We start from the raw sequence: 15737 nt of genomic DNA, 5'->3' as shown, positions 1-15737 counted from the left end.
CATTCTTTTTTCCTCAAATTTTAATAATAATCATAGGAGGAGTAGAGGAGTGAGTTCCTAAACTATGGGCAACTTCCTGGGCAGCTATGACATTGTCAAAAGCACTTCTACTAGGAATAAAGCCACATTGTTCAGGCCCAATAAGTTTATGAATCACAAACTTTAAGCAATTGGCTAAATTTTTTTAAGGCACTTTGTAACAAACATTGCAAAGGGAGATTGGATGGAAATCAGTTACTACAATCGAATTCTCTTTCTTAGCTAGGGATTAAAGCAACGAAAGTTTTGCCCCAAGAGGTTGGAATATTTGAAGTATTAAAAAAAAGATAAATCACTTTATAAAAATGCTCCCCAATCAAGTTCCAATAGTGAACATAAAATTTGGCGTTTAAACCATCAGGACAAGGGCTCTTACCTCACGGCATACACTTGAGAGTTAGGTAGACCTCACCTTTAGAGATCGGTCTAACAAGAGCCACTTAGTCTTCCTCGTTTAAAATAGAGAAGTCATCTGGCATATTATTGCTCAAGAAATCAACAAAGAAAAATGAAGAAGGAAGCCAAAGTTTTTGTAAAAGTTAGAGAAACAATTTTTCAAAATCCAATTGATTGGTAAAGAGAGTACCCGTTATATCCTTGATGGCGGGAACCTGGTTTCTATGCCTTCTAATTTTGATCGAATTATGAAAATAACTTGTGTTTTGATCACCCTTTGCCATCCATTTATTTTTTTGCTCTCTAAGCCCAGAAAATAGCTTTTTGACAAAGCAACGAGCGTATTATGCTGAATGTACAAAGCTCTAAGCCAAACCTGCTGCTAACTCTCATCGAAAGTAGAAGCAAGATCCTCTTGAGCAATGATTTCTTGCTCAATATTTTTGATTTCTTCTTCCAAATATCAAGTACCAGTTTTCCTCCACCTGAGAAGATTTTTTTGAGTACATGTAATAAAGTATGAAAAAGAATGCATGGGAGAAGAGGTAGTAGAAATATTTCAGGCGTTGCAAACACTTTTTGTGACAACCCTCATAATCCAACCAGTACTTGTTGAAATAGATTTTTTTTTTTGAATTTTAAAGGTCATTGAGGGCAATAAAAAACAAAGGCGAATGACCAGAGTTAGTTCAAGCCAAATGACAATTTGAAAATTTTTAAAAAATTAAGAACCACTAAGAATTTACAAGAAATCGTCGAGCCTTGCCCATCTTCGAGCAAGGCCCTGTTGTTGATTATACCAAGTAAACTGATGTCCTACAAACCCCATATCATGCATATGATTATTTAAAATAAAATTGGAGAAATGATTGGATTTAGAAGAGTAGTTTCGAAATAACCCTCTTGATGATCTTCTGGACTAGTGATAGCGTTGAAGTCTCCCAAAAGGATCCACGGAATGTTGAAATCTTTGATTTTACCAAGAGATCTCCAGAGAGACTTTTGCTCTGCCAACACCTGTGAATTATAGACTATGGAAAGAATCCAACTGTTAGTACTGTAGAAATAACTAGATATAAAGCCCTTTTAGAAACAACAACCAGAGTGACTTTACCTACTCTTTTGAACCAGAGAATAATGATCTCCCCTAACATACCGGTATATGGGATTGCGGTCCAATCCCACCTGTGCTTAAACTTGTCACAAAAGAAATAGATTTGAAAAGTCATAGCTTTTGTTTCCACGAGACAAATGAAGGCTGGATTCAGGGGGTTAACAATGTCATGAACACGATCAATTGTTGGACAATTTACCAAGCCCTTACAATTCTAGAAAAAGAGATTTAAATTCATGGAAACACTCATAAATAAACAAAGAGAGAAGAAGAGTTAAAGAATAAGGATTTTTTCCCCCTTCTTCGGTTTGGTGCTATCTTTCGATGGATCCCTTCAAGCCAAGGCCTAAATTTTGGCTTCCTTTTGATAATTGTTGAGTGTCATCACATCATCCAGTTCCATAAAGGAGTCAAAAATCTCTAAAAAAGAGTCATCCATATTTTGATCTTGAGAAGGTTGGACAATAGCTTCAACATGAGTATCAACTATTATGTTATGCCTATCTTCACTAGTTTCTCCTTTGACTGGAGAAAAATGGTTCAAAGAAGTAACTAGAATAGGATTTTGAGGGTCTTCTATTTGTCCGCCGAACTTTGGGAAGAGGGAAGATGTGCATGTTGGGACTTCCAACAGCGGCTTCCATCTTTTCCCAGGTGCGGTGATGTCTTGGAATGGAGTGAAGAAGAGCAGGGCAAGTCAGATGTCCCTTCAATGTTTAACTTTTCATTATGGCAGTGACTGTTTCCAACAGGAAAATTTGAATCGAAACCCGGAGACAGATCAAAGTATTTCAAAAGAGATTTACGCTTATAAATGAGGGTGAAGTTTTCCCTGGACATGTCAAGGGTGTGTTTATCTACTTTGAGAACATTGCCAAACTGAGAAGCTATCTTCTCCAGGATGTCTCCTCCCCACAGCTCCATTGGCAAGTGGTATAATTGGATCCACACAGCTACAGCTGCAAGCAATTCAAAAGCGGGTTGGAGGTTTCTTTCCAAGGCGATAACTGGAGAATACGTTCGGCAACAGTCCACGACCCTTCCTTTAGGAGGCGTGATTGCATCTCCGCATTCTCACAACAAATATAGTAATATCCATTTAGGAGATCGGACACAATGAAAGCTCCTAATTCTCTCCAAGCATATGCTAAAGCTAGTTTAGCTTGATCCGAGGGAAAGGATTTGCCCAGGAACTTTGCATATATTGAGGTTTGCATCTCTTCCTTTGCATTAAGCTAGAGATCATTGTCAATTGCGACTGAAGATCAAGCCATTCTTTTGATTTTCTTAAAATGCTCTTTGTGGAGATGAGGAAGAGGCTCTATGTTGAGAGGTTTAGAGCCAGTGGAGACCATATTAGCCCACGAGATACCAGGCTTAGTTCTTGGAGGGAGTTTGGATGTTGACGGCCCAGAAGGGGCCATCTAGGGGAGTATTCAAGGGTGTAGAGGATGAATGGAGTATTCAGTGGGAAGGGCTGGTTGCTTCAAGCAAGTAGTATTCATACAAAGTTGTTAGATGGAGATCAATGGTCTTATTACTTGATGTGGACTTGTGTCTAACATTTGAACTTGCCTCCCGAGTCCGAATAAAGACACCAATATTTTACATAAAGACTCTATCTCAATTGACCAAGAGATCATTGACGCTTTTTCAAGTTTCTACCTAACAATATATAGTATAAATCGTGATGATGGGAATGAGAATTTTTTTTTGCATTATTGCAGAAGAATGCAATTAAATAAAAAAAATACAATAAGTTTTTTTTAATAAAAATGGATAAACCACTAATTTATTAAAACAAACTGAACAAATAGGAACGAAACAGAACAACAAGAACGCACCAAGCAAAAACAAAGAACAACCAAAAACAAGTAAAAGGTCTAGAAGAGAAAGAAGTTAGTCACCACAAGTGATGTACTTCTAAAGACAACAAATTAGAGTAACTAGAAAGAAAAACAAGAAAAAAATAAGAAACACAACTAAGTTGACGAAATCTGCCAGAAGGAGACAAAAGCTCACTTATGCTGACAATTGGGGGAATCACTCCTGAATAGAGTTTTTTATATTTTAAGTAATTAAAAATTTTCTCAAGGGCAAACCATCAAATAAATTGAATTTCAAAAATAAAAATATAGATTTAAAAAAAATAGAGTTTTTTTTCAATAACTAGTGCTTTAATAATTCGTTAAAGTCTTATCATAAATTGCTCATCTTGATAGTTGATATCATTTAACTCATGCATATAGTAACTTAAATGTGAAGTATCATAGCAAGCGGTCATAAAAATTGTGCTTTTATATTTCTTTATAACATTTAAATGATACTTTTTGTGAGAAGATGCACTTTTAGCAGTTCCGTGTATTGAAACCTAGCAAACTCTTGACACTTTTTTCCTACAAGAAAACAAAATTAGATAAATTAAAAGAATTTTCTTTTTTAAATGAAAATTGATTAAAAGTTTGTTTGTACTGTAAACACCCTTAAAATTCTATTAGTAAATAAAATTTTAATAAATTTTAATAATTTAAAAAAAAAATGAGAACTTGCCTATGTAGACAGTTCTTAGTATTTGTTTTTATTAATAAACCTAATATAATTTTCTTCTTAAAGTAAAAATTTGTAAAAAATATATGGCAATGAAAATCATAATACCTGTTCATGCATTAAATAACTGATTATAGCATCCTATTCTATCATTAAAACTAATACAAAAATTTATTACTAGACAAAAACAATGATATTTAATGAACCTTGACTATGATTGCATTAATTATTCAATGTAATGAAGCAAAATAAAACAAAATATTACCCTATTTAGGGTCAAATTTTTACTTGCGTGCAAAGATGAAAGCAATACACATCACAGAATTTCAAGATATTTTAAATCATTAAAGTTAAAAAATCAATGCTGCTAGCATGCGATTTTGGGTTCACCCTTTATTTATTTATTTTCTTGTACCCTCTATAATAATTTTAAAAAAAAAAAAGGAAGAAAGAACATGAGCTGTTGTTATCTCACAAGTAGTTGGCTTCATCATCAAATATATTCAGCATTTGAAGTCCAAACAAAAAATGTAGAAAGGACCAATATTTCAATAATAAGTAATACAACCAAAAAATAGTTTACGTATTTTATCTGGATCAAAAATTGGCAATGTAAAACCTTGCAACTAACAGCCATCTTTTTATAAAAAAAAAAAATTACAAAGAAAAAAACTATCTCCAAATCAAAACCTGAACAAACAACATTCAACAGCAGAACATTTATCTATGCTGAGAGTTCAAGAAGGAAGCATAGAATTAACATATGTTCATAAAATTTCCCTTGTTATCCCACCTCATATGGCTTGAACATTCGGCAAGAGACCATTTTCTAGTAGGAAGTTTTTGACCTGAAATATTCGAAGTTAAACTTGAAAAGAAACCCTAGGCATCTCCATTGGTACTTACATCTTTGAAGAGACCTTCTATATCTATCCAAAATACAGATTTACAACATTCAACAACATTATATTCCAGTCTTCTACCAGACTTCAAGGACTTAACCAATATATTAGATCCAAGACACTGTAAAAGCCAACAGAATTTATCAGATTGAATAAACAAAGCAAATTACATAGCAAAGTCCAGATTTGCTATAAAGAACAACAGACAATGAGGTAAAGAAGTCATGTAAGTAACTCATCTGCCAAGAGGGAAAAAAAAATTTTGGCCAGGGAGTTCCATTGCAAGAAAATGAAATGAATGTCAGATTATGAAAACATAAAGCAAATAGTAACAAACAACTACTGAATTTCCAGATGTAGTAAAAAAGAAAGTTGTTACAAGAGTTGTGAAAGTAATAAAAAATAAAAGGATAGCATCTTTCGCTAAAAGAGGTTGCTCAATGCAAGGTCATCAATAGAAGACTACATATGACAAAATTAAACCATGAACAAAAGAATGAGTCTTAGCCTTGCAAAATAACCATACTAATTCAAGGAAGGCCAATTAAAAATATAATGAGCAAGAACTGGGGATGCAGAGTAAACAGTGAATCACATCCGCGCACAATATTTGTCATGATATAAGAAAATGTCTCACATAGACTTTTGCAAATTATGCATTGATGGGTTTACGAAAAATAGCAAATGTGTAAGTCTAAACCTAGATAGTATGCAAATTTATTTACCTCAAAATGAAGTAACTGTACAGAAGCAAATTTAATCAAGTTTTCTATAATAACAACCAGTAGTAGGATCATAGAATGACAGGAAAAATAATCACCATGGCCAAACACACAGTTTTGACACAATAAAAACAAGAGAAATAAAGACTGGCAAATAGTAGCCCATCATTCAAAAGATAGAGATTTCCTTAAACATGAAAAATACATTAAATGGGCGGATGATATAAAAACCTGGAAAATACCTAAACATACACTTGCAGCAAATAACACTAGTCCCAAAAATCATATGCATTTGCAGAGAACCACACTAGTCTTAGGATAATATTGAACATCAAGGGAAAGATGACCAGTAAAGCATATATAACTCTAAAATTTTGATGCCATGCATATTTATTGCCATCCAAAAGAAGTCTAATAGTACTACATATCTCAAGGGAAAGAAACTCAAAATCGAAAATACAATCATGGTTCTTACTATATATACATAAACAAACCATTATACCTAATCAGGAAAGCGTTGTAGTATAATGAGAAGAAGAAAATACCTATGTTGCAAAAATATCAAGTTTGCTAATGACAAACAAAGAAACAAGAAAGTCACGCAAAAGATCCAGACTACCTGGAACATGCACAAAGTGCTTCAGGGAGTTGAAAATAAGCATAGATCCATTCCCAGATTAGGTGGGTTACACAAAACTATCTAGTTACTTACTTCCATTAATTAATGGAAAAAAAACTTGCATATGCTTCCTAATAGTATAGCTTAAACCCATAAACAAACCCTAGCCGACAAATCCAATAAATTGACCATCAAAAATTCAATTCTAGAACCTTAAGACCATTTTGCAAAAGATGATACATATGAAACAATGATAGAAAACTAGCATATGTATTCTATCAAAAGCTTCCAAGAAAAAATTTAACCGCCATAACATTACAATTTTGAAATGCAACATGATTTACAATTTTACGTTCCTATAAATCATGGTGGTTCATGTCTTAGGCCAACTCTAACTTTACAGTTAAATCCATTCTTGGGAATAATCGGTTATGCACATTAAGTAAAGAACAAGACAAGCATAGAGAAAAATAAAGAGAAATTCACAAGAAAAAGGAAATTGAAGAATATGTGCTGTAAAAAACACTAACTTTATTGCCTTTTGGATGATCTGGAGCCAAGACGAAATCTCATTCTAGATTTTATTTAAATCAAGACATAAGAAACATCCACATATGAATCTTATGTCTAAAAGGCAGTTGATGCAATTACTTGCACAGCGAAGACTTTTCAGAAGGTTTCTTATTTGCTAAACCTAGATTTATTCATATTGGATCAAGCCAGTTCTTCACTAGACTAGCAAGTGTCAACCACCAAATTTTAGGAAGTGATGGCATATAATTTGCTACCTCCTCAAAATCAAAAGCATACAGGAAGAAATGAAGTAAAATACCAAATCGATACAAAATAAAAATAGTTCTAATTGATAATATGATGAGAGCAAGTCATTTGAAATACTTTGCCATCTACAATACGATATCACTAAAGAGTGGGTTCATTCAAACTAGTGTAATCTACAAGAACAAAGGAAAACCAAAGACAACAGATGAAATTTTATAAATCATACAAATGGAGGAAGCAAACAAGAGGCAATTCTCAATAGGAACAAATGAAGATTAGAAGTTCATGAGATTGGCAATAAATGGTTTTAGATTGCACAGCTGACTCTGTATAAATTGACATTTTGTGATTAGAGAAGACTGCTTATGTAACTATTGTTAATTAATGCTGGGATTAATAAGCCACAACCTGATGTCCGTAGGTAGCATAAGGCTTGTATGCAAGGTAGTCAAATCGAGATTCGAATCGTGAATCGAAATTCTAAATTTGTGAATCGATAATCGTGAATCGAATCGAATCGTAAGATTCAGTTCACATTTCAAAATCATATATATATATATATATATCAAAATCATATATATACATTAATACATATATATATAACATGATTATATATAAAAAAAATTCTAAGTCATGCATTAAACATAAAATAGTTTGGAAGACATTTTCCTAGTTTGAGATCTTTTTTAAGTTTGGAAGACATTTTCAAGTGTTAAGCAAACCTATATATTGAAAAAAACTTAGTTATTTTAAAAATAATTGAGATTTAAAAATTAATAAAATAGTCACAGAAAGCTTAAATTATGTTAAAGATTAGTTTTTAAAATAAAAAGATTCTTTCCATAACAAGATTTTTAAGATAACAAATTAATTCGATATTAAAATTTTAAAAGAAAACATTATCTTTTAATTAATCTTTGAATTTGTTTTTCGATAACAAATTCAAAGATTAATTAAATAAGGGCCAATTTGTCTTTTTCTTTTTTTTTTTAATTCAAAACTCATATTAACTAGGAATCGTTGATCTTCTCGATTCATATCGATTCAACCGATTCGGGACCGATTCAAACGATTTATTCACGATTCTAGATCAATGTCGATTCTTTTATAAGATTCGAACCGTTACGGATGAAAAACGATATGAATCGTACGATTCGTATCGAGAATCGTATGATTCTAACTACACTGCTTGTATGTAAAGAACAGTGTTACTAGGATAAACTCATGAAAATCGCTCTTTAAAATATAAAAATAAATTTATAAAAATAATATATGTGTGTGTGCGCGCGTGTGCACACGATTTAAGAAGATAAATAATAACATAATCCAAAAGATATAGACGATTTAGATTGAACTTTAAAAAAGAAAACATTATGATGGAGTGTGAAATGGAAAGACCATAAGTGAAACCAAAACTTCCTTTTTCAAAAGAACCACGTGGGGCACAAATGATTCAAATGTGTCCGGAACGTAGGTGCTTATTCCGCATAGATATGCAAATACGTAAATATTCCCAGGATATACACGTATCCTGGCAGAGGCTGACTCATTAGAATATATATAAAGCAGAAAACCTTGATTTTTTAAGTGTGGCAACAGTAGGACTTGATCACAAGATGATCTAACTTGACAGTAGGTCCAATGACTCCAATCATACCCATAATAAGGCACAATTTTGTTGCAGGATGATGAGGGCCTACAACATGCTTAAAAATGTAAGAAGATGACCAAAAAATTTAGATATTCATCCTGGAGATAAATTTAGATATAGTAACTTATTTGAGATAATCAATCAAAGTTCGCACAATCATAAGTTTAAACTATGTAGGCAACTGTTGATTGACAGAATAACCAGTCATTATGCAAGTGGCTCAAGGTGAAGGACTTGCTCCCACAATCAGAACAAAACTTGGTATGCTTCAATAAATGCAATGATCATCCGAATTTCCAAAAGTCCAGAGCAAAGATAACAAACAAAAACTATAACCAAATGAACAATAAGACTAAAGAAAACAAAAGAGAAGGAAAAAAAAAATTCCAAATTTGAAACTTGTGGCACAAGCATCAAATAGTCAAGGTGAAAAAAAAAAGGCAATCTAGAGATAATAAGTTCAATAACAACATTTTGCAAGTTCTCTAGTTCACTACCATTACAATTACACTTGCCTGTCACAGATCACATATTATCCAAACAGGAACAAAGAAAACATACAGCATATCAGGCAGAACATACAATAGACACAGCAAATGGGATAAAGGAAAAATTAGGCTGGGAAAATTTTAATACCATAGGGAAAATGCTGATTTTATTCACCCAAGGTTGGGTAACATTTGGATGGGATCAATGAGCTGCGCTTGCTGCAATGCTCCAGCTCCCATTCCTCCAGATGTGATAGCTTGGGTTCCAGCCCCATTGGAGGCAGTGACAGCAGCGGTGGATCCCTTGGACTCAACCAGCCGCCACATGTACCATGCTCCTACGGAGCGGTAGGGCTTCCACCGTTCACAGAAACTGTCCATCTGCGAGGGCCTGGGGACGTCCTCAAGGCCGTACAGCATCTGAACGCCCTTGCGGACGCCGAGGTCGCCAACAGGGAGAACATCAGGGCGGTGAAGGGAGAATATCATGAACATGTGAACAGACCAAGCGCCAATGCCTTTGACCATGGTGAGCATCGAGAAGAGGGACTTGTCATCCATGGAGACAATAGAGGCATCGGAGAGGATGCCGGTGTGGTATTTCCGAGCGAGGTCATGAAGATAGGAAGCCTTGCGAGCGGACACACCGATCTGGCGGAGTTGATGGGGGGAGAGGGCAAGAACGGCCTCAGGGACGACGGAATCTTCACCGCCGCAGAGGGAGATGAAGCGGGTATAAATGGAGGCGGCGGCCTTGAAGGCGAGTTGCTGGTAGAGGATGGAGCGGGCGAGGGAGTGGAAGGGAGGGTGGGGGGTGTTGAAGACGGGTGGTTCGTGGGTTTCGATTATGCGGGCCAGGTGAGGGTCGACGGCGCGGAGGTGGCGGAGGGCGGAGGCGACCTCGCCGTCGGCGGAGAGGGGGCGGGGGAGATAGCGGATTGGGAGCTTGGCAGGAGGTGGTGGGGGCTTGTTGGAGTCGTCGCCGTCGGAGGAGACCTTGCGGATCTTGCGGGGACGGAAGGGGATCTTGGAGGCGGCGGAGGAGGAGGAGGAGGGCGGATCGGAGGGGGAGATGATAGGTGGAGCAGTTGAGGAGGAGGGGGAGGGGGAGGAGGAGGGAGAGGTGTGGGTCTGGGATAGGGTTTGCTCGCCCATGGAGGCGGAGAGGGAGGAAGAGGGAGGTGGAGGCCAGAGAAGCTGGGTCATCGGGGAGAGGAAGGAAGGTGGGAAATAGAAAGTTATTAAAGAGACTAATGATGCGAGCTGTGATTTTTCCTTTTGGTACTTTGTTTTAATATTAGTTATTATTAATGGTTGATTATTATTAGTGGATATTGCCAAAAAAAACCCTCTAAGTTTGTAAAATTGCCAAAAATACCCCGTTAGTTTTGCAATCCCTAAAAACCCCTCCTTTTTAAACACTATGTTTTTTTAAACCCCAAAGCGCATGAACTGGATGTGAACAGAGTGAGTTTCAAATTTTATGGACGAAAATGCCTTTGCATGTGGGAGTCGTGGGCTGCAGCCCATCTCTGGGCGGTTTGAGAGGAAGTGGGGTGGGTTTCGGAGGGTAACCCCAAGAGACGAATTTATTGGAGCCAGTTTACTTGCTTTTTCTCAACTCGCTCTTCACCTTTTCCATTTCGAAAGTCGTCTCCGAGTTGTCTCTATCGGGCGAAGCCTCCGTAATTGGCATTTCATCGCCTTTTTCCCTTTCCACGCAGTATCTCGAAGGAGAAGTCCCCCAGCGCAACTAGTTGGCATTTCATTAGTTTGCAATCTAAGGTATTGAGTATGGTTTTATGTTAACTGTTCTATTACAAAAAAAGATTTTTTGGTTTTGTTTTGTGCTCCTGTTTTTGTTGGAAGATATTGAAGTCTGTGGTGGGATTTCTCTGCTGGGGTTTTGTTAGTTTCTTTCGGGAGATTTCTGGCTAGGGGTTTTGTGTTATTTTTCAGCTTTTCGATCCGTATACACTATCGGAATAGTTTTTTTCGATTGTTATGATTTGTGTAATATTTATAATGTACAATTCCCTTTTCATTTGATATGGTTTCGCTTTTAAAAAATGAGGGTTTACGTTTAACAAATGAGATGTTACAATTTAAATTTTGTTGTCTCTGCTTTAAGTATTGTTGCTCTGCTTTAATAAACTAGTTATCCGTTTAACAAATGATATCTCCGCTTTATTAACTCGAATGTTACCGCTTAAAAATCTTATATTTCCGCTTAATGTGTTGTTATTGTCGCAGGCTTTTGACTATGGCGGTTAACCTAGTTAATGGGCGATGCTATTTGACACCGGTAGTGGAGACTTTAGCTGAATTGAAAGATAACATGAACCCTCGACACTGGGAGATCATCAGAAGGACACCGTTTGCAGCATTCACTGAACTGGAAGCTATCTACCAAGAGAGGGCCCTTCTTGATTCTCTATTGCAAAGGTACGATGCCCGCACCAATAAATTCAGGATCGGGGAAAGCCAGATGAGTTTCAGGCCTCAAGATGTGGCCCTCGTTCTTGGTCTGCGTTGTGATGGCGACGCAGTCGTGTTTAAGAAGAATAAAATCCGCTCAGTGTTCGAAGGTAGGTATTTATCAAAAACCTATGAGAGACACAGAGACTCCATCAAGAGCGCTCTTATCCAACTTGTTCGACAGAGGGGGGAAGAAGAAAATTTTGTCAAACTCCTGATGGTGTACCTCATGGGTACAGTCCTCTTCCCAAATACATCATGCTCGGTTCCGAACTGGATCGTTGATTATGTCGATGATCTACCCGCCATGGGGCGATACGCATGGGTGCAGGCGACGCACAAGTGGCTGATGAAGGACATTCCACAAGCAGCCGCTCGAGTGCAAGATAGATGCGCCGAACGAAGACCAATACAGGATATATTAAGGGGTGCTCGGTCGTGCTTAACGTATGGTTTTACGAGCTGACCGGAACGGGAAAGAAAGTCCGATTCGGCAAGATCCCAAGGATGCTGTGCTATGGTGAAAGTAGTTACCGGAAGCAAGCGATGGTAGAAACCAACTTGTTATCGCTCGAACGAAAAGAGGTAATAAATCATGGACAATGTTTAACATAAGTCTTTAATTTTTAAACATTTTATTTAGTGTTTAAATGTGTTATTTACTGTGTAAAACTTATTAATAAAGGTTTAAACATTGTGTTTTCCGTTTAAATAAATTCGATAATGTTTAATATATAAAAACTATGTTTAACTTTAGTTGTTATAGTTTAAACTGAATGATTTCGCTGAAATTGTTTGGTTTACATATGTTAATTTCCTGAGCTGGTTCCGGCGAGTGTTGAAGAAGAAATATATGTTGGGGCCAACCGACGGATGGATGCTATTGCTCCGAAACCACTTACTTGAAGGCAGGATGAGAGGGCATCCCCTATCGTGCGCGCTCAACCCCGTTCTCGTACTTCCAGCCCACCACGCGCACGCATTCCTCGACGCCGGAGAAGCCCTCCCCCACCACGCCAGATTGCAACAGCCCCCCTACCACGGCAACGACAGTTTCCCCGATTGTGGCAGCCCCTCCGACCATGGCAGCCCCTCTGACCGTGGTAGCCCCAACGGCGACATTAGGCGAAGATGTCATTTCAACTCTTACGCAGCGTGCGGATATTGACGACTCAAGTTTCCTACGGCGGTCGCTCGTCTTTGAGGCTCGGAAGGACGTTCACAATCGATCGCGCCGTCCCTCCAAACAACTGAAGCACCCGGGACGAACGAGGCGCCGGAATTTGACGACGACAACATCATCGGGGTGGCCATTCCAAGACGGCCACATTCGAAGAGACTTGCGAAAAAGAGGAGAACAATACTGCCTCTGTCTCCACCACCGGATGACGATGAAACAATAGCAAAATCATCGGCAGCTGATGCTGTTACTGAGTCTGTCGCCGTTGATGACATGGCCATGACGGTGGAGGACATCGTAGATGATGTGGCCGTCGCCGCGGTGGAAAAGATCGTCAACTCTCTTGTTAACGAAATCCTCGACCCAGTGGAGCCGGTTGCCGGGATTGCGGCATCAAAGACGGACACAATCCCTGAAGAAGAAGAACAAGCTAAGGATTTGTCTCCCGATGATGTTGTTGCCGTGACCACGGCTGAGAAGATAGTTGATTCTGTTGCCGTGGCCGTGGCCGTGGCCGACTGTACCGCATCAAAGGAAGACACAATCCCACAACAATAAAAACCATGTAAGGATGTGTCTGCGGTTGATGCTGTCGCCGTCGTCCCCGCATCGAAGCCAGACATAATCCCACAACAAGAACAACCACGTAAGGATGTGTCCGCGGTTGATGTTGTCGCCGTCGTCCCCGCATTGAAGGAAGATGCGGTCCGGTCTCGAACACCTTCGAGGCTCAACGACAGCGCTGCCCCATGAAGACCCCCGACCGATCAACGCGAGAGATGATCAAGGCCAATCAACAATGGGACAAGACGGCTCGGCAAGTCTTCGTTCCGAAGAAGAAAAAATGGGTTGGTCAATCTCGACTTAACAAGTACGAGCAGGAGTTGATGAGGATCTTCCTTAATTGCCGTATGGACAGGTAAGTTTAAAGTTTTCATGATAGTGTTTAAATTTTGTTTATAGTGTTTAACTTTCTATTGATATTGTTTAAATGTTTATATGTTATCGCTTTAAGTTTTCTACTTAACGTTTAATTATTTATAGTATCATTTGAACATTGATAATATCATTTAACTATTTAGAATATGGTCTAATTATATCTCATATCGCTTTAATCTCAAATGACCTGTCGTGTGGAAGAACGACATTGCCAGCACTCACACGAGCCAATTTATACACTCGCTTGAGGGGAAGGAGATGGTTACGAGATGATGTGATGGACGCTTTTGTATGCATAATACAAAAAGTCGCCGAAAGCAAGGTGCCATATCCCCTACAAGAAGCGCCTCCATCATAAGACCATTGGTGCTGTTTATGTCAAAGCAGGACGACGCACATGATACAACTATGGCTATGATCGGAGATGCTATGCGCTACTTGCATGAAGTTCAAATTGTCATCCTCCTGATAATAATGAATGGCCACTTCCATGTCGTCGTCCTTGATAATGAAAAACAAGAATACAGGCATTATTCTTCATGCGTGGGGTACGAAAAAGACGCGTCGAACATGGTAAGTTCTTTAATTATTCGATCGATAGTGTTTGTTATTTAATTCGGTATGTTAATCTCAACTTGCATATCTCGACAACAGTAATCTATTCGACACGGTACCGTCGATATGGAGTTCAGCGAGTCGGCGACCGCAGTACCCACTCTGCATTTACATAGAAACCCCACTGCAGAAAAACAAGGGAAGCGTCGATATGGCTGGCTCTATGTCATGCGGTTTATCGAGCAATTACTTTGGGGGTGAGAAGCTACGGCTACCGCAGATAGAAGTTCCTTACCTGAGATTAAAGTATGTTACCCGCATACTTAAGGAGGGGAGGGCAGCCGGCGTCCATGAGAAAGGGGGGGTCGTCCGAAACGGGTTAAATTTTTGTTTTTCGCAGAATGGACTTGTATTCAATTCATTGTTTTTCATTTTTCGTCGAACACGACTTGTACATGTCAATGTAAATTTGTTTGTTTTCAATTAGTAAAGCATGTTAAATTCCATTCGGGCTCATTTCATTGTTTAATCTACGATGTGATTGTTTACATTTCAGCTTTTAATTATTTAACTTTACCATATATCGTTTAAATATCGGTTTGAAATGCTTAAAAATTACAGTGTTCTCTGCTTTAACATAACACCTGTCTCGCTTTAAATAACTCGATAACACCGTGAAGAATAAGAGTTTAAATATATGAAAAAAATTGGCAAATCAATTCAAATTGTTTCTTTTTAGAAGTCGACTTTATTTTACAATGCCTAGTCGGCGACAGTTTCATTACAAGATCTACAATTGTAACCGGATAAATGGCGTGTGATTGTTTACATTTCAGTTTAATTATTTAACTTTACCATATATCGTTTAAATATCAGTTTGAAACATTTAAAAATTACTAGTGTTCTCTCGTTTAACATAACATCAGTATTCGCTTTAAATAACTGGATAACACTCGCGAAGAATAAGAGTTTAAATATATGAAAAAATCGCAAATCAATTCAAATTGTTTCTCTTTAGAAGTCGACTTATTTACAATGCCTAGTCGGGCGACAGCTTCATTACAAGATTCACTGATCATGACCGGATCCATGGCGAAATGCATGATGTAACTCATGGACATCAAACTCTCGCGACTCGATCCTCTTTTCGCTCTAGGACGCCCAGTCGCCTTCTCGCCACAGCGGTCGCAGAACGAAGCTCACGATTTCCGCCCTAAAGGCCCTCGCCATCGCTGGGTATGGGGAATATAGCTTCCTTATACGCCAGCTTGTAATTGTCGACGGTGAAGTAGCCGCTAATAAATCGATGAACGTTGGTGTTTGTCTG

General features: G+C 38.0%; 1 protein-coding gene across 1 annotated transcript; it reads right to left on the bottom strand.

Annotated features, from left to right (window-relative positions):
- Positions 1–9197: 9197 nt before the first annotated feature.
- On the bottom strand, positions 9198–10516 carry LOC120251110 (probable DNA-3-methyladenine glycosylase 2). The gene has a single exon (XM_039259650.1). The coding sequence runs from the start codon at positions 10462–10464 to the stop codon at positions 9430–9432; it is 1035 nt and encodes a 344-aa protein (XP_039115584.1). The 5' UTR covers positions 10465–10516; the 3' UTR covers positions 9198–9429.
- Positions 10517–15737: the final 5221 nt, after the last annotated feature.

The sequence above is a fragment of the Dioscorea cayenensis genome, chromosome 20, assembly GCF_009730915.1.
Source record: "Dioscorea cayenensis subsp. rotundata cultivar TDr96_F1 chromosome 20, TDr96_F1_v2_PseudoChromosome.rev07_lg8_w22 25.fasta, whole genome shotgun sequence".
Lineage (NCBI taxonomy): Eukaryota > Viridiplantae > Streptophyta > Magnoliopsida > Dioscoreales > Dioscoreaceae > Dioscorea > Dioscorea cayenensis.
Note: the sequence above shows the minus strand (reverse complement) of the source record. Positions and strands in the feature narration are given on the sequence as shown.